The sequence below is a fragment of the Oncorhynchus mykiss genome, chromosome 16 (genome assembly GCF_013265735.2).
Source record: "Oncorhynchus mykiss isolate Arlee chromosome 16, USDA_OmykA_1.1, whole genome shotgun sequence".
Classification (NCBI taxonomy): domain Eukaryota; kingdom Metazoa; phylum Chordata; class Actinopteri; order Salmoniformes; family Salmonidae; genus Oncorhynchus; species Oncorhynchus mykiss.
This window is the reverse complement of record NC_048580.1, coordinates 52436706-52462632: the sequence shown is the minus strand read 5'-3', so window position 1 is coordinate 52462632 and position 25927 is coordinate 52436706. Positions and strand designations below refer to the sequence as shown.

Here is a 25927-nt window from a genome sequence, read left to right as displayed (position 1 = left end):
ACTGTGGATATAGATACTTTTGTACCTGTTTCCTCCAGCATCTTCACAAGGTCCTTTGCTGTTGTTCTCGGATTGATTTGCACTTTTCGCATCAAAGTACTTTAATCTCTAGGAGACAGAACGCGTCTCCTTCCTGAGCAGCATGACGGTTGCGTGGTCCCATGGTGTTTATACTTGCGTACTATTGTTCGTACAGATGAATGTGGTACCTTCAGGCGTTTGGAAATTGTTCCCAAAGATGAACCAGACTTGTGGAGGTCTACAATTTTTAGATTTTCCAATGATGTCAAGCAAAGAGGCACTGAGTTTGAAGGTAGGCCTTGAAATACATCCACAGGTACACCTCCAATTGACTCAAATGATGTCAATTAGTCTTTCAGAAGCTTCTAAAGACATGATATTTTCTGGAATTTTCCAAACTTTTTAAAAGCACAGTCAACTTAGTGTATGTTAACTTCTGACCTACTGGAATTGTGATACAGTGAGTTATAAGTGAAATAATCTGTCTGTAAACAGTTGTTGGAAAAACTACTTGTGTCATGCACAAAGTAGATGTCCTAAGTGACATGCCAAAACTATAGTTTGTTAACAAGAAATGTGTGGAGTGATTGAAAAACAAGTTTTAATGACTCCAACCTAAGTATATGTAATCTTCCGACTTCAACAGTATATATTTTAATATTCCTGTAGAACTGTAAAACAGAGTAAGATCATTTGAGCTTTGGAAACAAGTGCTTTCATAAATGCATGGTGGGCGTTATTTCGCTGGAGCATAAGCTTTATGTCATTGACCCAGCCTTAACGAATTGAGTTTATTTACATATCGAATTTGATTGTCCAACATCAGTTTCAGCATTTATTTATTTTGCCTCCGCTTATATTGGCCTCTTTCCTCTGCTGCATTGCAGTCAGTGATGTTTTTTCTCGGTAGCTGTCCATGGTCCTGAAGTCAAATCATCAGAGTTTGCTTAGACACCAGCCTGATCTCCTGCTCCTTCTACCTCTGGAAACTATCTAGGTGGTCATGCAACTTCTCATGCGAGCTGAGGAGGCGGAAAGCTTCTTCCAGTCCCTGGTTCCATCCCTGACCAGCGTAGATCTCCGTGAATGGCCGGGCCTTTTAGGCTTGTCATTCTCCACTCTGGTGGATGTACATTGCTGCACACTGATACATTTCACCAGCAAATTTATTTTGTTTAGAGATTGTGCCTCTTTTCTCATTTTTATTTTTAATATTTGCTTCCTGATAGTTTTTGTCTCTTAGACATGGTAGCAAATAGTTTAAAATCTCTATAGATTACTTTTAGCTAAAATTATATCCACTAGTAGTAGTTAGCTAACATTAACAGGCTAGGTTATGCTACTGCCTTAATCACTAATTGTTTGTCACACACAACACCCCCCCAAAAATACAATAATTGAATTGCCAGATTAATTTTTAATATTTCACAATTGGATAATCCCATATAAACATACACATCATCATAGCTACCAATGATAGTGGGAGTGAACTTCTGGAGAAGCGGGAATGGGGTGGGGACGGGAACTGCAGCAACGCTATGTTGGTGGCTGGGGTGCCGCGGGCGGTGTAGTGGCAGCTAATTGTCAAATTGCCAATTGTCAAACTTCCACCCCAAATTCAAGTGCCGCCATAGGTGGCCGCCTAATGGGAGGGCCGGCCCTGATTGTCATTATCAATGGATGTAAAAACAGACTTTGTTTACTTGCTGTTTGATGCAAAGAGAAAAATACTTTGAGAAGCTCCACAGTGATGGTGAGTTAAGAAAATCAGAAATAGTATCAGATCCCCAAATGGGTACATTTTATAGGCCTACATTTGCACTCAGGCCAGGTAGACTAGTCCTACTTCTATATGCGTAATCAGTTGCGTGTCCTTACTCAAGATTGACAAGAGCACCCCAAACAAAAGTCAATGAATACATTTCACAAATGGAATGAAATTAACAAACTTTTCTCACAAGTGTAGCCAAGGTTGTGCACTCTGCAAACAACGTGCCCACTCCGACAATGGCAACGGTAAGACTGTAATAATAATATATTGAATGCATTAACAGAAATAAACCAAACAAACATTGTAGATTAGGAATTAAAGGTAAATGTTCTACTGGTGATACTGGTGTGCCATCACCGCGGCCTCCGCAATAGATTCTGACAAGCGTGAATGAGACAGTTGTTGTCTTGTGTGCCATAATTGTTTTTATAAACATTTGCCACTGCTCGACTAAAAACAATCTTTATCGACCAACAACCTATCAATTAAACAATCAACCAGTCGACTAAATGTGGTCAGCCCTAATAATATTAGTAATTAGTGTTGGGGGATGAAAACAGTATCTCAATATAATTTTTGCCGATTTAAAAAAATAAATATATATGATACCGACTCCACTGATCTATTCTAAAAAATAAAATATTTGTTCTAATAATTGGTAGGTAGTTAACGTTAGCTACCTCTAGTTTAGTCGACTGTACCTGCTCCAAAACTCGTCCTATAGCTTGTTCTCTATGTTATTATTAAATGGTGAGCCAACATGTTTTTAGCACTTATTTCCATGGCTGGAAATATTTTTAAAACAATTTTTTTCATGGCTCTCTCTTGTCCATCTGAAGCAGACATGGTGTGCAATATGTTTGGAACATAGAATCCCAATAAAATCCTAATACATATTGTATCAGCACCGAAGTATTGTGATGTCCCTGACAATCCCAGCCCTATTCTTAATGACACAGAATAATGTTCTGATGTTTTGAGGAGGGGGAATTAAGGAGTTCTCATTGTAATAGATCCTTGAGAAGGACCAAAGGAATAATAAGAAGGGTTTTGGGTGTGACTCAGTCACATTGAGGTTTAAAATTATGTATCAAAAACACAGCAGCTCAATGACTTTCAACAAATGCAGTGCATTGTGGGGGAATGTCTAGGTAAATTAATATGAATTATTCCTCTCTTCATCCATCCTTTCAGGTTTGTTCCTCTCAATTCAACAATGTCAGGAGCAGCGAACCTGCCCAACCTTGAGGACACCAGTGTGTTTGACCTGTCAGGGTACCAGTACATCATCATGGCGGTGGTGGTGACTAAAGGATACCCCTACAAGAGACCTCTGTACTACAACGGTGAGGCACCAACCAAGGTGCTCCAGACATATCACATCATTCTTTGTGGGGTTCGGTAATGTTGTATGAACGTGCCTTGCAAATCAAAGCCACAAAAAAAGCACCTGTTGCTGGGTCTCCTTTCCCCTCCTTGACGTTCATTCAGTGTGCTGTAACGGATAGTTTACTTGATTGGTCAATTTAAAAAGTGGTTTTAAATCCACTTAACCAATGTTGAGGTACTTAACCATCTGACACTTAGATTTGAGTGAACTATCCCTTTAAGCAGTAAACTCTGATAATCACAGTAGCTGCCAAGGTCTCTTACATGATGCCCATCTTTTCTCTCTCTCCTAACAGTGGTTTTTGTGTGTGTGCTGCTGGTCTTGTTCGCTCTGATGAGTTGGCTGGTGCTAGCTCCCGTGCCTTTCCTGCGCAAGCTGCTGAAGCTTTACTACATCCCTGATATGAACTTCAAAATCCTGCTAGTGGCCCTGGCCGCACTCAACTTTGTCTTCTGCTTCCTATTGGAGGTAATGTATGCCTAGCCAACTCTAGGGCCCTGTTCTAAAAATTGTCCTTCCTTCCTTGAGGTAATCTCATGTTAGGATTCAGCGCTTAGTGAGTATGGTTACATGCACACAATAATGCGATTTATTGTGGATCGTCAGATTAATATAATAGTTTGATTAAAACATTTACGAACGATTTCCCCAAAAATCCTGTTTACATGGACACATCTGAAATCAGGCTACTTGATGGCACTCTGATAAATTCAGAGAAATCGGCAATCAAAATAAACTTCCTACCACATTGACCATGTTATTTTTCGGAAGCAAATTTTATTTTGAGTTTGGACATATAAAATGTGTATGTGAAAACTACTTCAAAGAGGCATACATTCAGTTGTTTCGAACTCACTTCACTTGTGCAAAAGCGGGAGACTCACTCGGCTGGAGCTAGCACATGCGCAGACCAAATACACTGCAGCAAGACTTGTCCTAATAATTAGACATTTGCTCAGAAAACCAGGGGCCTCTTATCAATATTGCGTAGAAACTATTCTAAAATACTACTTGAGAATATTCATAACATAGGAAAAAGTATGATGTGGTTTTGGAAAACGATATCTGATGAGCCGATCTGTACTTTCTACAAAAAAAAATCCCACCCGTCTCCAAAAACCGCACTCTCTGCGAAATGCAGTGTGTGCCAAATCTAATTCAATTTCCCATTATCGCAGTCTTTTATAGTATTTCAACAGCGGTTTCATTTTCACACGTGCCTCTAATTGAACAAATTACTGTACTTTATATGGATTGTTATTAGGGCTGTCCAACAAACAAAAAAATATTGGTTCACCGGAAGGGCATTCTTTTGAACATTTGATTTGTTTAAAAAAATATATATATATTTTTTTTATAGAATCAACTATATATGCATTGAGCTTGTCTGATGCTTTAAGCATACTGTTTGATGAAGTAAGACGCAAATTACCCAGAACATTAAGGAAGTTATATACAATTTAAAATACGACATGACATTACATTTTTGTATTTATTAGGGATCCCCATTAGCTACTCTTCCAGGGGTCCAAACACATTAAGGCACTTACATCACATAACATTATTACACCACTACATATCTACAATGTATGTGTGTGTAGAGTGTGTGCTAGTGCTTGTGTGCGTATGCGTGTGTCCGTACCTGTGTGTATCTTCACAGTCCCCGTTGTTCCATAAGGTGTATTTTTACCTGTTTAAAAAAAAACAAATCTGATTCTACTGCTTGCATCAGTTACCTGATGTGGAATAGAGTTCCATGTATCCATGGCTCTATGTAGTACTGTGTGCCCCCCATAGTCTGTTCTGGACTTGGGGATTGTGAAGAGACCTCTGGTGGCATGTCTTGTGTGGTATGCATGGGTGTCCGAGCTGTGTGCTAGTAGTTTAAACAAACAGCTCGGTACATTCAGCTTGTCAACACGTCTTACAAAAACAAGTAGTGACGAAGTCAATCTCTCTTCCACTTTGAGTCATGATAGATTGACATGCGTATTATTAATGTTAGCTCCCTGTGTACTTTTCCTAAGTCCCTCTTTGTGGCATCTGACCACACTACTAAACAGTAGTCCAGGTTTGACAAAATTAGGGCCTGTAGGACCTGCCTTGTTTATAGTGTTGTTAAGAAGGCAGAGCAGCGCTTTATTATGGACAAACTTCTCCACATCTAAGATACTGTTGTATCAATATGTTTTGACCATGACAGTTTACAATCCAGGGTAACTCCAAGCAGTTTAGTCACCTCAACTTCCTAAATTATTACATTTATTATAAGATTTAGGTTTTAGTGAATGATTTGTCCCAAATACAATGTTTTTAGTTGGAAATATTTAGGAAAAATGAATTCCTTGCCACCCATTCTGAAACTAACTGCAGCTTTTTGTTAAATGTTGCCGTGATTTCACTCTGTAGTAGCTGACGTGTATAGTGTTGAGTCATCCGCATACATAGACACACTGGCTTTACTCAAGGCCAGTTGCATGTCATTAGTAAAGATTGAAAAAAGTAAGGGGCCTGATTCTACCAGGATTATGTTGGAGATGCTTCCATTAAAGAACGCCCTCTGTGTTATATTAGACTGTTAACTCTTTATCCACAATATGGCAGGGGGTGTAAAGCCATAAAACATATGCTTTTCCATCAGCAGACTATGATCGATAATGTCAAAAGCCGCAAAAAAACTCCCTCAATCTTTCTCTCAGCCAATCATCAGTCATTTGTGTAAGCGCTGTGCTTGTTGAGTGTCCTCCCTATAAGCGTGCTGAAAGTCTGTTGTCAATTTGTTTACAGTAAAATAGTATTGTGTCTGGTCAAACACCATTTTTTCCAAACGTTTATTAAGGGTTGGTAAAAGGCTTATTGGTCGCCTATTTTAGCCAGTAAAGGGGGCTTTACTATTCATGGTTATCGGAATTACTTTTGCTCCCCTCCAGGCCTAAGGACACACTTTCTTATAGGCTTAGATTGAAGATATGGCAAATAGGAGTGGCAATATCAGCCGCTATTATCCTCAGTAATTTCCCATCCAAGTTGTTAGATCCCGGTGGCTTGTCGTTGTTGATAGATAAATTATTGTTTAACTTCTTCCACACTCACTTTTATGGAGTTCAAAATTACAATGCTTGTCTTTTTCATAATTTGATCAGTTATACTTGGCCCCCCCAAAAATGAAATGGTAATTTGGCTATCATAAAGAAGTACAAATGCCATGTTGGTCTGGACCAGACTGCCGAATCGAGGCAAAGGTAAGAATCTCTGGATTAACTATCTAATGTTACCTAAATGTAGTAATGAATAAATTGGCAAAATGTCTTTAAATTGACAATTCTGTGAATGGTCTTGTGCAAGTTATGTATTTTTGTTTACTTTGATGCTCATTAGCATTTTCGAATCAATGTAAATAGAGCCAAATATATTGACATAAGTCGATAGACACTGCCACGGTGAGCCTACATGAAACACTGCCCTTATTTTAAGTCTTTCTAAAAATCCTCTATGGGGGAAAAAACAATTAGAACCATTTCCCTGTTTGACAGCTAGGTTTTATGCGTATTATGACACACACCTCCACTGTGGGGCTCTATAAGCTAAACAAGGAGTCAGCAAAGATTTTTCTCATGTGAAATGTCAATTTCTCTTGCCAGTTATGGTTTTCATATGCACAGTTTAATTTAAATGTATAATGTCTTCGCATCTTAAAATCCTTGTCATGTGGTTATCTAAATGAAAATGATAAACCTAAAAAGTAACTTCTATTGCCAACTGTGTAAAAATTTCCTATAAAGCAAACAAATACGATCATTGCAGCCTGTAATTATAAAATATCCTGATAAAAATAAATATCCTATAAATCACATTGGCTGTGCATGGCCCTGTCTGCAACGAACTTGAAACGTTGTTTCAGCTATTTTGGGCCGAAGGATCAGAGAATTACATTTTTCCCTTTCACGCTAAGTGGTTATCGAAAAGGAGAGGACTGTAAAGATTTTTCAAATACATTGAGGAACTATTGTCATTCTCAATGGATATAAAAACTGACTTTGTTTGCTTGCCGTTTGAGGTAAAGAAAACATTAGCCTACTTTGAAAAGCTCCACAGCTCATTAGTGGTAGTGCGTTAAGCCAATCAGAAATACTATCAGATCCCCAAATGGAAACATCTATATGCATACATTTGCGAGCATATAGGCCTACTTCTACCTGATTGTGAACGTCCTTACTCAACATTGACAGGAGCACTCCAAACAAAGACTGACTAAGTTGACTTGTTTCTCAAAAGTGTAGCATAGCAGAGCACACAACCTAACAATATAATAATATATTGAATGCATTAACAGAAATTACCGTAGACAAACAAACAGATTAGGAATTAACGGTAAATATACTACTGGTGATATGGGGAATTGATAGATGCAAACAATTCACACAACGATGTTATGAAACAATGAATGTACACAAATTGTCGGGAGAGCGCGGATTCTGGAGAGAGAGGTGCATTGTGCATTTTAGCCACACTACACTTCTTCTTGTACTGTGCCATCCCCGTGACCTCCACAATGGATTAAAGACAATTTATGCTTGAGACGTAAATATGGTTGGTGGCTTCGTTGGTGTGACGCAATTGCAGAACCTCTGGAGGCCAAATCAAGGCCGAGGGCTCCTTATAGCCCCGCATTGACATGATTGGTTGATGGTAGGTGTGGTGCGGGAGGTCCTGTATGAACACGAACTCACTTCTTTGACAATAGCTCTACTCCACGATGTGCAAAATGTATGTTTGCTCAGACTTCTGCGGAGGCCTCATCACAGTAAATGCTGTACGGCCACTGCAGATGTCAAATTGACCATGCAGAGCCTTTGTCTCAGTCTCCGCTATGGATTAGTTCCCTCAGATGGGTGCAAATAAGACAGGTCTCCCGTGTGCCATGAAAAAATATATACTTGCTTGGTCGACTGACCAGTCGACTATTTGGGTTCAGCTCTAATTATTATCGTAGCAAATCCACTGTGGTCAAATTATGTGATATAGCCTGACCAGATGCAGTATGTTGCATGAATTCACAATGAAAATGCAATGAAGTAGAAAAAATGTATATTATTACTCACAATTTCACACATTTTCCCCATTCTACGCTTGACAAATAGTTCCCTTATTCCACCACTTGGCATTGTGCCTACGCATGGCTGTGCGTGAAATGTATGCACTCAAGCAAATGTTCATATTGATAAATCACATTTTGTGTGGAAATGATTCCAGACATGGTTTACGCAGATTTGTGCCAACGCATGATTGATAAGAGGCCCCATATGCTTACTTTGAACTTGACCTTAAGCCAATTAAGATAAGCAGAGTAAGGTGTTTACGTGACTATTGCATAATCTGCATACTGCCATAATCAGTTTAATATCAAATTATTACTATGCATTTAAACGTACTCAATGACTGTGTGACTATATCCTACTGGCTCTCCTGTAGATGCTGATAGACCGAGGTATGCTGAACTGCCTGCGTCTGCTCCGAGGGAGGCGCCAGTCCAAGAAGCAGTACAAGCGCCTAGACGTCCTCCTGTCAGATTCTCCCTCCTGGCCCCCCCTGGACCAACCACTAGTCCCTTCCCAGTGCACAGTCATTGGCCTGAGCTAGCATCAGCCTCTCCTCCCATTGCACAATATTGAGAGATTTGATTATCTGGCCCAGGTTGCCTCGGTGGGAGGAATCTAAACCGATAGCATTAGTTTTGGAACCCTGCTGCCTCCTGGGGATGAGTCAGCCAAGTGCCCAGCTCTGTCCGATGGCGAAGTCGGCTCTAAACAAAAGTGATGTAGGTGAAGTAATGAGTAGGATTCTGTGTTCACATGTAAAAGTGATTGCTTTAGATTAACGCTTTCTGTCTTCCCAATGAAAGTTAGAAAATTCTAACATTTTATCGATAAACCATGCTCCATTGTTGACATGACCGAGCGGTGCAGATTACTCTTCAATTTGATAAAGGCGCTCCTCCCTCACTGCTTTCGCCCATTTACATCACAAGCCATAGACCGGTGAACCGTGGTTCATTTTAATCGAACTCTCTCAATATTTCCCCAGCCAAAGAGTGCCTAGGATCTGAGCCACATCCACAATGTCGCAGTGAGGACCGTGAACAAACCTCTGAAGTCTGTTTCACACATTTTTCCTTTTCAACAGCAGTGTGAAGTACAATACTGTGCCACTGGGCTGCCGAGTGGTGCAAGGCACTGCATCTCAGTGTTAGGTGTCACTACAGACCCTGGTTCGATTCCAGGCTGTATCACAACTGGCCGTGATTGGGAGTCCCATAGGGCGGCGCACAATTGGCCCAGCGTTGTCCGGGGTAGGCCATCATTGTAAATTAGAATTTGTTCTTAACTGATTTGCCAAGTTAAATAAAATAAATACCAGCCAGTGATATAAGATTATGAAAAGCTCAAAATTTCAATAGTATTAGGAATAAAACTATTTTTTAAATGTTCTTGTCAGGTTGTATTAATGTTTCTCAGAGGTAGGTGGTTGCAACACTTTAGAGAAAAGTGAAATGTTTACAAGAGAGCTAATTTGATCCCATCAATGTGTTCAATACGGGACACCAATGGACAACAAATGTGGATGTTATACAGTGGGGCCAAAAAATATTTAGTCAGCCACCAATTGTGCAAGTTCTCCCACTTAAAAAGATGAGAGAGGCCTCTAATTTTCATCATAGGTACACTTCAGCTATGACAGACAAAATGAGAAAAAAAAATCCAGAAAATCACATTGTAGGATTTTTTTATGAATGTATTTGCAAATTATGGTGGAAAATAAGTATTTGGTCAATAACAAAAGTTTATCTCAATACTTTGTTATATACCCTTTGTTGGCAATGACAGAGGTCAAAATGTTTTCTGTAAGTCTTCACAAGGTTTTCACACACTGTTGCTGGTATTTTGGCCCATTCCTCCATGCAAATCTCCTCTAGAGCAGTGATGTTTTAGGGCTGTTGCTGGGCAACACAGACTTTCAACTCCCTCCAAAGATTTTCTATGGGGTTGAGATTTGGAGACTGGCTAGGCCACTCCAGGACATCGAAATGCTTCTTACGAAGCCACTCCTTCGTTGCCCGGGCGGTGTGTTTGGGATCATGAGGTTTTCACTCAAAATCTCACGATACATGGCCCTATTCATTCATTTCTTTACACAGATCAGTCGTCCTGGTTCCTTTGTAGAAAAACAGCCCCAAAGCATGATGTTTCCACCCCCATGCTTCACAGTAGGTATGGTGTTCTTTGGATGCAACTTAGCATTCTTTGTCCTCCAAACACGACGAGTTGAGTTTTTACCAAAAAAGTTCTATTTTGGTTTCATCTGACCATATGACATTCTCCCAATCTTCTTCTGGATCATCCAAATGCTCTCTAGCAAACTTCAGACGGGCCTGGACATGTACTGGCTTAAGCAGGGGGACACGTCTGGCACTGCAGGATTTGAGTCCCTGGCAGCGTAGTGTGTTACTGATGGTAGGCTTTGTTACTTTGGTCCCAGCTCTCTGCAGGTCATTCACTAGGTCCCCCTGTGTGGTTCTGGTATTTTTGCTCACCGTTCTTGTGATCATTTTGACCCCACGGGGTGACATCTTGCGTGGAGCCCCAGATCGAGGGAGATTATCAGTGGTCTTGTATGTCTTCCATTTCCGAATAATTGCTCCCACAGTTGATTTCTTCAAACCAAGCTGCTTACCTATTGCAGAATCAGTCTTCCCAGCCTGGTGCAGGTCTACAATTTTCTTTCTAGTGTCCTTTGACAGCTCTTTGGTCTTGGCCATAGTGGAGTTTGGAGTGTGACTGTTTGAGGTTGTGGACAGGTGTCTTTTATACTGATAACAAGTTCAAACAGGTGCCATTAATACAGGTAACGAGTGGAGGACAGAGGAGCCTCTTAAAGAAGAAGTTACAGGTCTGTGAGAGCCAGAAATCTTGCTTGTTTGTAGGTGACCAAATACTTATTTTCCACCATAATTTCCAAATAAATTCATTAAAAATCCTACAATGTGATTTTCTGGATTTTTTTTCTTCTAATTTTGTCTGTCATAGTTGAAGTGTACCTATGATGAAAATGAAAGGCCTCTCATCTTTTTAAGTGGGAGAACTTGCACAATTGGTGGCTGACTAAATACTTTTTTGCCCCACTGTACGTATCATTTCTGTGGTGAAATCAATATCACTCTAAAATGTCATGGCCATTTTGAGATATAAAAGAAACGCAGTAGATTTTTTAATATATTTTTTTTATAAATAATTTTAATTAAATTGTAAAATTTACCGGCAGTTTTGTTCTCACTCAGAGCTTCACAAACCCTGTTGATCCTGTCTCCCCCTCTTAGTGTGGACAGAGGACTTTCAGAAAAACCTTAATATCCAGGGTTACTCTCTGCCATGTAAAGCTTTCACAACCAACATCGGATGAAAACTGAATAGTCAGTTGGGAGGTGATGTTACTGAACACTAGGTGAATGAATGGTTGATAGATACAGTACTATGAAAAAGTATTTTCCCCTTTAATTTGCTCTACTTTTGAATAGAGAATCAGAAAGGGGGCAAATACTTTTTCACATTTCTATCTGAAGCAGTAATGTTAGAGGCAACTGGACTCACCTGAGTTCTTTGGAATAGTGTGCTGATATTCCTCCCATTCAAAATATCATCATGGCATACTGAAGAGGCCAGAGGCTGACCACCTGACAGACTTGGGCTGACGCTCATGGATTCCTTTCATTCCAAACATACATTAATTTAACATTTGGGCACACTTTCAGATATCGGTGTAGCATTAAGTTTAAAGTAGGTACTCACTAAAGCTTTTATGGACATCAGTTTTTTTGCACTCGATCCCTCCCCAAAATACAGTCTGACATTGCACCTAAGTTCCTACTTCAGTGAAGTACATTAGAAGAAATGAACGCAGTTGACAGTGTGTGTGTGTATATATGATTCATCGATACGTATGCTACGAGGCTGGTAAAGTTGTATCGCACTTCACGTTACAGTGCTGGTCATAAAAAAGCAAGCTAGCTCATGGATGCAAACAATGTAGTTCTTCCCCAAAAACATAGCAAAACGACTATCTGTTTCAGTACTGTAGCTATAGTTAGCATCTAAAAATAGCCCTAATTTATAAGACAGTTCTTATTTGATTAATGGTGTTCGGACCCATCTGAAGCTAGCCACAATATAGGACTTTCCGGTTAGCCTTCAACATAAAAGTATGGCATAATTCTACTATTCGTATTCATTTGCATCACTGTCAATGACACGTATTTTGAATGCAAACAGCAAATTCCACTATTGTGTAATCCTTATTGTGGCTATCTTCATAACCCGGTCCAGTCGAGCCTCTAGCCAGATGAAGCTAGCTGGCTGCTTATAACGTTATCTTTTGGCAACAGGGTTCAGTAGCTAGGTAGCCTATGTATTTTCTAGTAGCCTATGTATTGCTAGTAGCCTATGTATTTTCATGAACTGAAGTTCAGTTTCAATAGGCGAACAACAAGTGGCTACCTAGCTAATACTTACAAGAATTCCTAAATCATTGCAAAGAGTAATGAAAATGACTGCAGTTTCTACTGGTCATTGTTTTCAGTCTGGTTGTATTCGTGCTAGCTATTCCACAAGTTGCGATCGAACAAATTAAGCTTTATTACTAACGCGGTATTGTAAACACATCGTTTGTGGCCGGTGTTTGCAGACTTTTTTAATACAGCTTTGACAGTGCAACTGTATTTTTGACACATAAAGACCCAAACGGAGTTCCATAGTATGTATGTCGTGAAGCTAATTGCAGTGACGCCATTACTGTGCAACTCTGGTAGGGCAACATCTGAAAAATAGCCACTTGGTAGTGTGTACCAGTGCTCGACCAGTTGGCAAAAGCCAACATCACCCATGACAGTGAACGGTTGATTGTCAAGGGCAATGAATTCCATTATCGTGGCTTTAATGAATTTCGCCTTGGAGTTGTCTCGCTGAAATTCTTACACTTTCCAATGACTGCTCGACTTATTGACTGCTCGATCCACACAGCAGACATTGTGGGCTATGTTAGGAATGCTGTGTTGCACGTGTAGCGCCAAATTTTACGTGGCATCATAATGTCATGTACCTACGTTTTATATAGGGTATATGCACGGTAGCGTTGACATCAGTTTTTAACATTGGCATTAAACTAGACATCGGGCTGATACCGATGTTGGCATTTTTAGCTAATGGCCCGTTACGATATGTGCATCCCCTAGTCCTGAGCAACAGGCAGTTAGATTTGGGTATGTCATTTTAGGCGAAAATTGAGAAAAAGGGTTGGATCGTTAACAAGTTTAGTCGTGTGTTTTTTAAATGATTGACCTCAATCCATATACTAAGGTATTTGTATGCAGGGACTCGTTCGATTATAGAACCATCCGATGAGTAAAGATGTAATCCATCTGAGACAATCTTATGAAGACTTAAACAACATGTATCTAGTTTTGCCCATATTAAGTATGAGTTTTAAGTCAAAGGGCTTCCTGCAAAACTGGAAAATCGGATTGTAGCTTTGTCACAGCAGTCGGGGAAATTGCATACATAATAGTATAATCCGCTTATAGATGAAGTTTAGAATTAATATATTGACCAATAAAATGTATATAAATAGTGAAAAGAAAGGTCTTAGTGTCGATCCCTGCGGAACACCTTTATGTACTTCAAGAAATTCAGACTTAACCCCATCAATCACGATGGCCTGAGTTTTGTCACTAAGATAATCATGAAACCATGAACAGGCCTGAGCTCTGATGCCTATTAAGGACAACTTATTCAATAAAATAGCATGGTCAACAGTATCAAAAGCTATTGACAGGTCCACAAACAAAGCAAACAAATGTCATTTTAGTGTCTAAAGCATTGACAAGAACATTAACAACTAAAGTGGTTGCTGTAATAGTGATGTGCCCAGGCCTAAACCCTGATTGGTTTACATTCAAAATTAATTTCTCAGATAAAGAGCAAAGTTGTAAATTTACCAAGGATTCAAGAATCTTAGCTAGCCAATGAAGCCTTGAAAGGGGGCAAGAACGCAATCCAGACCAAACACAGGAAAAGAACCAGAGTCACACAGCAGGCCTATTATTGGTTATTTGACTATGAGTATTTGATGAAATACAGCATCATGACTTTATCTCTGAAACATTGAGTATAGCAGCACATTTATGAGCATATTTTATGCGGATTAGTGGAGACGGGGCTATACCGGGGTTATAGGCTACTGAATAGCAAAAGTAATATGAAGATCGGGACACAAGTGAAGCTTCATTATATAGATTATTTAACATTAGCATTTTTGTACAATAAAGAAATTGTACAAAAACTTTTTTACATTTGGCAATCTGAAACCAACCAGATGAAAAAAATACAATGTAACAAATAACCGAACTACACCCCAAAACTGTGTGAAAACGCCCTAAGTCAAATGTCTTCCACACATCTGACTTCCCCTTTCCCTCCCGAGCAACCATTTCGAGTTTCTTTTTCACGTCCTCCGCATCCATTATGCTGTCACGTGCTATGGTGTTGGAGCCTGTAAAAACCAATTTATTGCTGTGATTATGCTATAGGTCAGGCCCTATTGGTCACGTGCATGCGATGCATACGTGTCACGTAAAGAGAGCAAGGGTTGAGGGAATATGGAATGTTTTTTCTAAACAAATGAGGGATTTTGGTATCAGAACTTTTCAGTCAGAGAAACAACAAGTAAGAAACTAGAAATGGATGAAATTATGTTGTAGCTTTAGCACCACAGACAGCGCAATAAACACTGTTGCTGTGCTGTGGTGCCTGGTTACTCTAGCAGGGAGGCGAGAAAGACAACGTGCGCTAGTCACAGGCACTCGCTGTGTTTATTTTTTTTAAACAGAGCGGTAAATCTGAGCCCGGTCCGGTCCAAATCAATTGCCATCGAGCTCCCGCTGGGCTGCCCTCTGTGTCATTGTGTCTTAATTATTTAATCAAACAGTGCGCTTAAAGCATGAGACAAGCTCAATAATTAGTGTTGATTTTATTAATACACACAGGGTGTGTTTATATAGGGAAAAATTGAAGTCAAACAATTGACTCTCAGTTGACCAATATTTTATTTTTTTCGGGGACAGCCCTACACATGTTTATATAGATTGGTATCGATTAAGTGACTAGCACTTAGGCAACTGGTCAGTAGGTCGATCAGATTTCAACCAAAAAACAGATATCAAACAAAATGTGATTTGCTTATAAGACGTCCCAACCAGATTTCAACTATAAAAAATGTCTTTATCATGTTGTATAGATGTTTTGGTTGTTTGGCAACAAAACCACTGTGTGCAACTATGGGGCAAAACAGACATGCGTCCAGAATCGCGCACATGTTGATTTTTGTGCTCCACACCAGATGTGATAAGGACACAAAGGTTTAATATCAAAATGAACTCTAAACTAACTAAACTCAGCAACAACAAAAAAACGTCCCCTTTTCAGGACAGTCTTTCAAAGATAGTTCGTAAAAATCCAAATAACTTCACAAATCTTCATTGTAAAGGGTTTAAACACCATTTCCCATGCTTGTTCAATGAGCCATAAACAATTAATGAACATGCACCTGTGGAATGGTCATTAAGACACTAACAGCTTATAGACTGTAGGCAATTAAGGTCACAGTTATGAAAACGTAGGACACTAAAGAGCCCTTTCTACTGACTCTGAAAAACACCAAAAGAAAGATGCCCAGGGTCCCTGCTCATCTCCGTGAATGTGCCTTAGGCATGCTGTAAGGAGGCATGAGGACTGCAGATGTGGACAGGGCAATAAATTGCAATGTCCGTACTGTGAGACGCCTAAGACAGCGTTACAGGGAGTGCTCAGACAGGATGGCAACAACAACTGCCCGAGTTCCACCAGGAACACACAATCCCTCCATCAGTGCTGAGACTGTCCGCAATAGGCTGAGAGAGGCTGGACTGAGGGCTTGTCGGCATGTTGTAAAGCAGGTCCTCACCAGACATCACCGGCAACAATGTCGCCTATGGGCACAAACCCACTGTTGCTGGACCAGACAGGACTGGCAAAAAGTGCTCTTCACTGACGAGTCGCGGTTTTGTCTCACCAGGGGTGATGGTCGGATTCGCGTTTATTGTCAAAGGAATGAGCGTTACACTGAGGCCTGTACTCTGGAGCGGGATCGATTTGGAAGTGGAGGGTCCGTCATGGTCTGGGGTGGTGTGTCAGCATCATCAGACTGAGCTTGTTGTCATTGCAGGCAATCTCAAAGCTGTGCGTTTACAGGGAATACATCATCCTCCCTCATGTGGTACCCTTCCTGCAGGCTCATCCTGACATGACCCTCCAGCATGACAATGCCACCAGACACTGCTCATTCTGTGCGTGATTTCCTGCAAGACAGGAATGTCAGTGTTCTGCCATAGCCCACGAAGAGCCCGGATCTCAATCCCATTGAGCACGTCTGGGACCTGTTGGATCGGAAGGTGAGGGCTAGGGCCATTCCCCTCAGAAATGTCTGGGAACTTGCAGGTGCCTTGGTGGAAGAGTGGGGTAACATCTCACAGCAAGAACTGGCAAATCTGGTACAGTCCATGAGGAGAAGATGCACTGCAGTACTTAATGCAGCTGGTGGCCACACCAGATACTGACTGTTACTTTGGATTTTGACCCCCCCTTTGTTCAGGGACACATTATTCAATTTCTGTTCGTCACATGTCTGTGGAACTTGTTCAGTTTATGTCTCACTTGTTGAATCTTATGGTCATACAAATATTTACATATGATAAGTTTGCTGAAAATAAATGCAGTTGACAGTGAGGATGTTTATTTTTTGCTGACTTTATATTGAGTTGAGGACAGGTTGAAACACATGAAACACTCATGGACATTTAGCTAGCTAGCTTGCTGTTGTTAGCTAATTTGTCCAGGGATATAAACATTGGGTTGTTATTTTATCTGAAATGCACAAGATCCTTTTTTCTGGATCTTTGTATAATTTTTACCCATTTTGAGTCACAAAATTGTGTGTTCTCTCCTCAGACAACTAATCCACAGATAAGGGGACATCTACTTCGTTTCTAGTAATCTCTCTTTCGGGCTTCTTCTTCTTTATACTTTACATATGGTGGTTGGCAACCAACTTTAAGGTGCATCTCCACCACCCACTGGACTGGGGAGTACCTCAATTCATCTTTCAATCCCCCACATGGGTATACGCTCCTAAAAACCAATGAAGTGATGGGAGAGGCAGGACTTGCTTCTCGTCAAGCGTCAAAAATAGAACCAAATTCTATATTAGCGCCTGGCTGAGCAGACGCGCGTGAGCAGTTTAGATTAAATTATTGAATAACTTCTAAGGGATCGGTGACCCTACCCCCCACGGGACGACTGAGCTAACGTGCACTAATGTGATTAGCATGAGGTTGTAAGTAACAAGAACATTTCCCAGGACATAGACATACCTGATATGGGCAGAAAGCTTCAATTCTTGTTAATCTAATTGCACTGTCCAATTTACAGTAGCTATTACAGTGAAGGAATACCATGCTATTGTTTGAGGAGAGTGCACAGTTATGAACTTAAATGTATTAATAAACCAATTAGGAACATTTGGGCAGTCTTGATACAATATTTTGAACAGAAATGCAATGGTTCATTGAATCAGTCTAAAACTTTGCACATACACTGCTGCCATCTAGTGGCCAAAATGCGCCTAACTTGGAATATTACATTTTGGCCTTTCTCTTGCATTTCAAAGATGATGGAGCAAAAACAAAACAATAAAAATCACGTTTTTTTCTTGGTATTATCTTTTAGCAGATCTAATGTGTTATTCTCCTAAATCAATTTCACATTTCCACAAACTTCAGTGTTTCCTTTCAAATGGTAGGGGCGGCAGGGGCGGCAGGGTAGCCTAGTGGTTAGACTAGTAACCGGAAGGTTGCAAGTTCAAACCCCCGAGCTGACAAGGTCCAAATCTGTCGTTCTGCCCCTGAACAGGCAGTTAACCCACTGTTCCTAGGCCATCATTGAAAATAAGAATTTGTTCTTAACTGACTTGCCTAGTTAAATAAAGGTAAAATAAAATAAAATATGCATATCCTTGCTTCAGGTCCTGAGCTACAGGCAGTTAGATTTGGGTATGTCATTTTAGGTAAAAATTGAAAAAAGGGTCCGATCCTTAAGAGTATAAAATGTATGTGTACATTTATTTTGCAACACTCGCGAACGCAATGTGGGCAGTGGGGTCAGCATGTTAGATTGCTGACATTAATTGACCTAATTAGTCAAAACATCTGAAAACAAGACATGGTATCAAAAACAGGATTAAACTAGCTGAAACGAGTCACTAACAATTTCCCACAATGCAATTTCTTGTCATTGCTTGTAGCAATCTGGCCAACCAGAATCACAACTCACAGACTACTGCTTCATTGAAGCGTGCGCATCGTTTGTGACATTGTCAGCTAACCCAAATATGCCCACAGAGTCATCCATCATAGTCTTCCCAGACTTGAAGTGCACATCAAATCAAATGTATTTATATAGCCCTTCTTACATCAGCTGATATCTCAAAATGCTGTACAGAAGCCCAGCCTAAAACCCCAAACAGCAAGCAATGCAGGTGTAGAAGCACGGTGGCTAGGAAAAACTCCCTAGAAAGGTTAAAACCTAGGAAGAAACCTAGAGAGGAACCAGGCTATGAGGGGTGGCCAGTCCTCTTCTGGCAGTGCCAGGTGGAGATTATAACAGAACATGGCCAAGATGTTCAAATGTTCATAAATGACCAGCATGGTCAAATAATAATAATCACAGTAGTTGTCGAGAGTGCAACAAGTCAGCACCTCAGGAGTAAATGTCAGTTGGCTTTTCATAGCCGATCATTAAGAGTATCTCTACCGCTCCTCCTGTCTCTAGAGAGTTGAAAACAGCAGGTCTGGGACAGGTAGCACGTCCAGTGAACAGGCCAGGGTTCCATAGCCGCAGGCAGAACAGTTGAAACTGGAGCAGCAGCACGGCCAGGTGGACTGGGGACAGCAAGGAGTCATCAGGCCAGGTAGTCCTGAGAAATGGTCCTAGGGCTCAGGTCCTCTGAGAGAGAGAGAAATAAATAAATAAATAATTAGAGACAGCATACTTAAATTCACACAGGACACCGGATAAGACAGGAGAAGTGCTCCAGATATAACAGACTGACCCTAGCCCCCCGACACATGAACTACTGCAGCATAAATACTGGAGGCTGAGATAGGATGGGGTCAGGAGACACTGTGGCCCCATCCGATGATACCCCCGGACAGGGCCAAACAGGCAGGATATAACCCCACCCACTTTGCCAATAGCATTAGGCCTATGTCTACATAAATGGCTTAGCACCCCAGTGTTGAAGAAAATGTGTTTTTAATTAAAATAATTTAAGTTGATATTTACAGTTAAAATATATATAAATACTGTAATTTAATTAATTGCTGACAATTTTGGGGATTTTCTGGCCCGGAAAATTAGGCTACTTGTGTTTCCATACTGTAAAATCTTCGACGTACTGTCACCCATTGGCGGTATTATTCCTTACGTCATAATTATGGAATATTACCACCATCTGGCGGCAGTCGGGCTAGTAAAATATTTTATGAACAGCGCTGACAATAACCCTTTTCATGGCTTTCTGCCTGACATCCTCATGAAGAGAGTTGGCAATAATTTTAACATTTGGAGAGATCTCGAGTACATTTAAGTACAGCTACAGCATAGGAAACCTCAACAGACCAATATAGTCACATATCATTAATCTTAGCTCTCGGATAGGTAGGAAAGCCCGACAGTCAAAGACACCAAACAAGGATGGTAGACAAAGATCAAACTAAGTTAAGAGGCAAGCCACACTTGTTTTGAACGTCTAAGAAACTGTCTTTGCAAGAATAACCATTTGACATAGACTACTGGTTACAAACTACATGCATAAATCTGTCGTTGGCTATTTTATTGCTATAGTATATGCTCAATGCAAGCTTGTGCTGATTTGTAGACTACAGATAGTACAGTGGGGGAGAGTGGGGTAAGTTGAGCCAAAGGGGTAAGTTGAACTTGAGCCTCCCTTATTTCTAGGAAACCACACATAAAAGGAATTATTTATCAGTGAAGGAAGAAGCATGAAAAAAGTGGTAAGCAAGTTAGGTAAAAAAATAATAAGATTTTGACCAAGTCAAATTAATTTGTGTTAGAGGTATCGTGATGCTTGTATCTAAACCAAAGTAGTTAATTTTAAGATTGTTCTATGCACCAGTTGGTGGTCTCTATAAGCTTCAATATGAGGTACTAAACCTAGCATGAAAGTGCATCATTGTGGTTGTGTGGGCTAATATAGTCAAAATGTTTGCCATTGGGTAAGTTGAGCCAATGGCCATGGGTTAAATTGAGCCAGTGTTTGAGACAATGGCCAGTCAAGAAAATTCAAATGTTGTCTTCCCAGGTGTAACGCAAGCATTATTGCTGGGATATGAGGTAACAGGACCTGGCCTATGTTAAGTGTTTAAAAAAGTACAACGTGTTTGTTAGTTGTCAAGACTGTGTTAAAAGATGCTTAATAAAATGATTAAAAGACAACAAAAAAAATGTGATTGCGAATATTGTGTTTGGGAAATAAAGATTAGACATGGTTTTAAAAAGTAGTGGTAATATTTTATTCTGCACAAAAATGTGTAGGTTGCTTAACTTGCACTGTCCCGCGCCTCAACTTACCACATTCCTGGGGTAAGTTGTGCCAAGAGGCCACTTTATATGGACAAGCTATGTTTTCAAAACTGTATAATGTTTACATTAATTATGATTATTTCCAGGGATACACAACATCCTGAAATATATGTAATGTAGATGTTTTCAAATGGTTGAAACTGTTATTTAAAGGCTCAATGCAGCTGTTTTTATATCAATATCAAATCATTTATGGGTAACAATTAAGTACCTTACTGTAATAGATTTACATTCAAATTGGAAAAAATTGCTTTTTAGCAAAAACTATTTCTCAAGCAAGAATTTTGCTAGGACTGTCTGGGAGTGGTCTGAGTGGGGAGGGGAAAAATGAAAACTAGGTTTGGAAATCTCTTTGTTATTGGTCTATTAACCAATTTACGCATGTTGAAACTCTCGTCCCTGCAAACGTGCCGATTAGTAGGTCGTGTAGATTCTATTTTCAACCAACAACTATCAGGAATTAACACTGATCAAATGACTTTTTACAGTGTTAATTGCATCAGCTGTTGTACAATATGATATAAAACACAGAAAAAAATAAAATAAAAATGTAACTAACTAGGCAAGTCAGTTAAGAACAAATTCTTATTTTCAATGACGGCCTAGGAACAGTGGGTTAACTGCCTGTTCAGGGGCAGAACAAAATATTTGTACGGTTACTAGTCCAACGCTCTAACCACTAGGCTACCCTGCCACCCCATTGATGATTACACATGAGCTACACTGTTAGAATTTAAGTTAGAATTGATTTAAGTTTTAGAAGAAAATTTGAACGCTCACGAAATGCCTCTGAAGTCGTGAACTCAATGATATCACAACATATAAATCAAATAAAATTGTATTCGTCACATGCTTCATAAAACAACAGGTTTGGGCTAACAGTGGAATACTTACTTATGGGCCCTACCCAACAATGCAGAGAGAATGGAAATAGAAAAGTAAAACAAGTAATGAGCTCTAGTCAATGAACAGAATTCTCACGTAGAATAGGTGTTCCTTTTGTCCAAGTGGGAAAGGGCAGTGTGGAGTGCATAGAAATTGCGTCATCTGTGGATCTGTTGAGGCAGTAAGCGAATTGGAGTGGGTCCATGGTGTCTGGGATGATGGTATTGTGAGCCATTACCAACCAGCCTTTCAAAGCATTTCATGTCTACAGATGTGAGCTCATAGAAGGCATTTAGCTCATCTGGTAGGCTTGTGTCACTGGGCAGCTCATGGCTGGGTATCCCTTTGTAATCTGTGATAGTTTGCATGCCCTGCCACATCCATTGAGCGTCAGAGCCGGTGTAATAGGCTTTGCCTGTTTGATATAGGTGACTTAGTTATGCTACTGGGACAATCACTGGATTTTTGATACTCTTATACAGAGTGAATTACAGTAGTGAGTTTTTGTTGTACTTCCAAACACATGATTTACACTATGTTCTCTAGTGAAGGTTTATTTTTTTTAAATATAACTTTTACATTTAAGGTATTTTTGCCACACATTTTTGGTTGTAGAGTAATTACATTGGTTGTTTCTACAACAATTAAACGTTGTTTATTCAAAGACACCTTTTTTAAAATGAATTTCACATACATTTTTGTCTCAGTTTTTGTCTCACAATGACTGCCCACGACTGACCTTTGAACGGCACAATGACTGAGCAAAGCGGTTATTTAATCACAGAGAAATAGACAGAGATAGTCATTTAAACTTTTGAAATGATTCAAGTATTTTGTCAATTGACCAACTGGCATGGTCTTATCTTTTATCGAAATATAACTGTTGCAAATAAATGACCCATTTCTGAAATTAGCCTATTTTTCAATTCAAAGTGTATTGGTCATGTGCACACGATAGGGTGTAAACCGGCAATAGGTTTGATATCGAAACTAGCATTAGCTTTAGGGAATCATTAGTCCAATATTCTAGCGATTTAACGAAAATGTTATCTTTAATTACATCGTTTCTTCCGAGTTTACCTGGATGGCTGACGCTCGATGCAACCCCCCTGGACAGTCTACTCCAAGGTGAGATGTTTGTATCGTTCTAGGCTACTCCGGGTAAAGGGCCTTCTCCTTGCTTGGTTTGTGCCGAATGCCTTTTTGCAGGTTGCTACTCATGCTGTACGTTTATTTTAAGAACCGATATTTTATAATACAATTCTGTTGATGACATGTTTTGTGTGACACAGGACTTATCGGCGCATGTGGGATCTCTGTTCTCTGTAACCTGTTGAGAGTACACGTATTCTTAGAGGCTGAAAGGTGAGAAACGTATACAACTATGGACAACTCCCAAAATATGACATTGGAAGATATGATTTCACTTGGGTCTCAGGCTACACTTCTTGTTATTATCATACCTTTTTAATTGCATTGTAGTTAGGCAACTTCAGTATATAGGTTAGGCTACATTGTTAGTTGTAATAGCGTTTGATAAATAAACAAACTGATTGTTGCTATACCTGTTTCCCTATAATTAGAATCTGGATGCAATTACCATATTATAGACAGGGACATTTAAAAACACGTGAGAAACAGGACCAAACCATATAGGCCTTTTGATGTAGTTTAATAATTTGTTCTATTGAATATTGTGCTTGATTTCGTCACTATGAACAAAGACTGTGATTTACATTGTCAATAGTAATCAATGTATCCTTAGAAATCATTGATTTGTATTTCACTGCTTTGAAATTAATACTTTCTCTACTCAGTTCAAGCAACAAAAGCAGCAGTAAAGAGACATCTATGCAGAAGAAATCAAGGCATCAAGCCAGTGCTACATTTGGGCTGAGTGGAACTCTCCAGTTCTTGTTCCTGTCAGTGATGCTGGCTGTAGTGGGCTCTCGGGTTGCCTCCCTGGTGGTTCTAGAGTTCTCCCTCAGAGCAGTGTCAGCTTGGGTCACAGCTGGACCAGTGAGGCACTTGCAAGATAATAACATAAATGTCACTTATAATTATATGAAAATATCTCTCACATCTCCCATTCATCAGCCTTGATCCATCTCTAAATTAATTTCCCTCCTGCTCTCTGAATCTGCAGGAGTCTAGTAGGTTCCTACAGCAGCTGCTGGTCCAGTGCCAGTTCTCCCTGGGTTGTGCCCTCAGCTGCAGTCTCCATTTCCTCCATGAGGGGGCGCCGCAGCGCTGGCTCTGCCTCCTCCTAGCTGCAGGACTGAGCTGGTTCCTGGCCAGCCAGACTGGGCGCCTACAGCTCCATGTCACTGCACTGTACAAACTACACAGTTCCCAGCGCTACTGTGGAGTGTGCATTGCACTGCTCACATCAGGTTGCTCTTTGTTACCACACCTGACCAGGGCCCTTATGCTCAGCTTTGCAGTGGCTGCCATTTCCGCCATATCTATAATAAACAAACACTTCCTCTCAGCTACAGAAGCCCTCAGGTTCTGGACTCCACTGACAATCTGCTACACACTGCTGGTGGTGTATATGCAGGGTGAGAGACTGAACATACTGTATCCTGTATGGGGAAACGTTTAAGCAGCAGATTGTCAGATACTTGTTTTGTGGTATTTACAAAATACCCAAATAGTAAATTACAAGCATAGTGTTGTCATTCTCATTGAGAAAGCGTTCAACTGATGATAATTATTTTCTACTCAGAGGAGCAACATCGCCAGCCAAGTGGCCAAGCTGTTATAAACACAGTGGTGGTGCGTCTGGGGGGGCTCATGGTCCTGATGCTGACTGTCGGCCGCTGGGCAGATGTGCTCCATATCCTTCTATGCTTCCTGGGTGAGGCTGGCTGTCTGATACCCTCCAGAGACCTGTTGGATGCTACAACACAGGTGAGAATGATTCTCCTTCAATTTACCGTGCTGTTGCAGATTGCCCTGCATCCATCAATCTATGTAAATATTTCTGTCATTTCAATTTATCTAACATAATATAAATGTGTGTTTGTATGCAGGATATGGAGGAAGTTCCCAGACATTCCCAGGGTAGTGAGAACCGTAGGAGACACCTGACAAAGACCACCAGAGTTAAGTCATGGGAAGAAACTATTCGTGCTGGGAATCTTTCTTAGCAATAGTGTATTATATTCTATGATTATAATCATATGAATTATTGACAAGTGTTGCCTTTTATACCTAGGAAGGATATAATTAAAATAATAATAAAATTGTATTATGACACATCTACTAACCATTTGAATAAGGTACCTTGCAATAATGTTATTTTCACATAGAAATGCAGAGCTTTTGGGAGATAGGAATGATGCTCTTGCCTTTGTTTTCAAATATCACTGCCATTAAATTAAGCCAGAAGCTGTTTAGAATGCACAGAATGGACCTTATCAGCCCTGAAGTAATCTAACAAATACTGCTTTAGTGTAAAGCATTGGTTAAGGCTACATCATGTCATGTAACAGTAGCAGCTGCTGTAACAGTATCACTTCACACCAGAGATGTGATCATAATCCCCTGAACACAGGATGTTTATGGTATACAATTTCCTCTACTTTCTTTGGGTAGATTGTATTTCATCACAGGCAGGCTCTCCAGCACAAGCTATGTCATATTATGTTAAAGTGGCAAGGAAAAGTACGTGAACCCTTTGGAAATACCTGGACTTCTGCATGAGTTGGTCATAAAATGTTATCTGATCTTCATCTAGGTCACAACAATAGACAAACACAGTCTGCTTAAACTAAACACACAAACAATTATAAGTTTTAATGTCTTTATTGAACACACCGTGTAAACATTCACAGTGCAAGATTGAAAAGTATGTGAACCCTTGGATTTAATAACTGGTTGACCCTCCTTTGGCAGCAATAACCTTAACCAAACGTTTTCTGTAGTTGCGGATCAGACCTGCACAACGGTCAGGAGGAATTTTGGACCATTCCTCTTTACAACACTGTTTCAGTTCAGCAATATTCTTGGGGTGTCTGGTGTGAACTGCTCTCTTGAGGTCATGCCCCAGCATCT

The 25927-nt window shown here is 40.2% G+C and overlaps 2 protein-coding genes across 5 annotated transcripts in view; both read left to right on the top strand.

The window, feature by feature from the left end:
* Window positions 1–9669, top strand: part of atp13a2 (ATPase cation transporting 13A2) — a 36302-nt gene extending 26633 nt beyond the window's left edge. For all 4 annotated transcript variants that reach the window (XM_021566391.2, XM_036947205.1, XM_021566390.2 and 1 more), the window contains 3 exons: window positions 2987–3138; window positions 3478–3650; window positions 8655–9669. In XM_021566391.2, coding sequence (XP_021422066.2) covers window positions 2987–3138; window positions 3478–3650; window positions 8655–8822 — 493 coding nt within the window. In that variant the 3' untranslated portion in view covers window positions 8823–9669. The remainder of the gene's footprint in view (window positions 1–2986; window positions 3139–3477; window positions 3651–8654) is intronic.
* A 12512-nt stretch (window positions 9670–22181) lies between these two features.
* On the top strand, window positions 22182–25634 carry tmem82 (transmembrane protein 82). The gene is made up of 6 exons (XM_021566389.2): window positions 22182–22996; window positions 23161–23233; window positions 23686–23887; window positions 24015–24429; window positions 24597–24781; window positions 24904–25634. The coding sequence occupies exons 1-6, from the start codon at window positions 22912–22914 to the stop codon at window positions 25018–25020; spliced, it is 1077 nt and encodes a 358-aa protein (XP_021422064.2). The 5' UTR covers window positions 22182–22911; the 3' UTR covers window positions 25021–25634.
* The last annotated feature ends 293 nt before the right edge of the window (window positions 25635–25927 follow it).

What these genes read in the sequence shown, in the direction of transcription:
- tmem82 (XM_021566389.2), top strand. Translation starts at nt 22,912, where the DNA reads ATGTTATCTTTAATTACATCGTTTCTTCCGAGTTTACCTGGATGGCTG. An exon ending in CTTGGGTCACAGCTGGACCA is followed by an intron (nt 23,888 to 24,014) that starts GTGAGGCACTTG and finishes CTGAATCTGCAG; the next exon opens with GAGTCTAGTAGGTTCCTACA. An exon ending in TGTTGGATGCTACAACACAG is followed by an intron (nt 24,782 to 24,903) that starts GTGAGAATGATT and finishes GTTTGTATGCAG; the next exon opens with GATATGGAGGAAGTTCCCAG.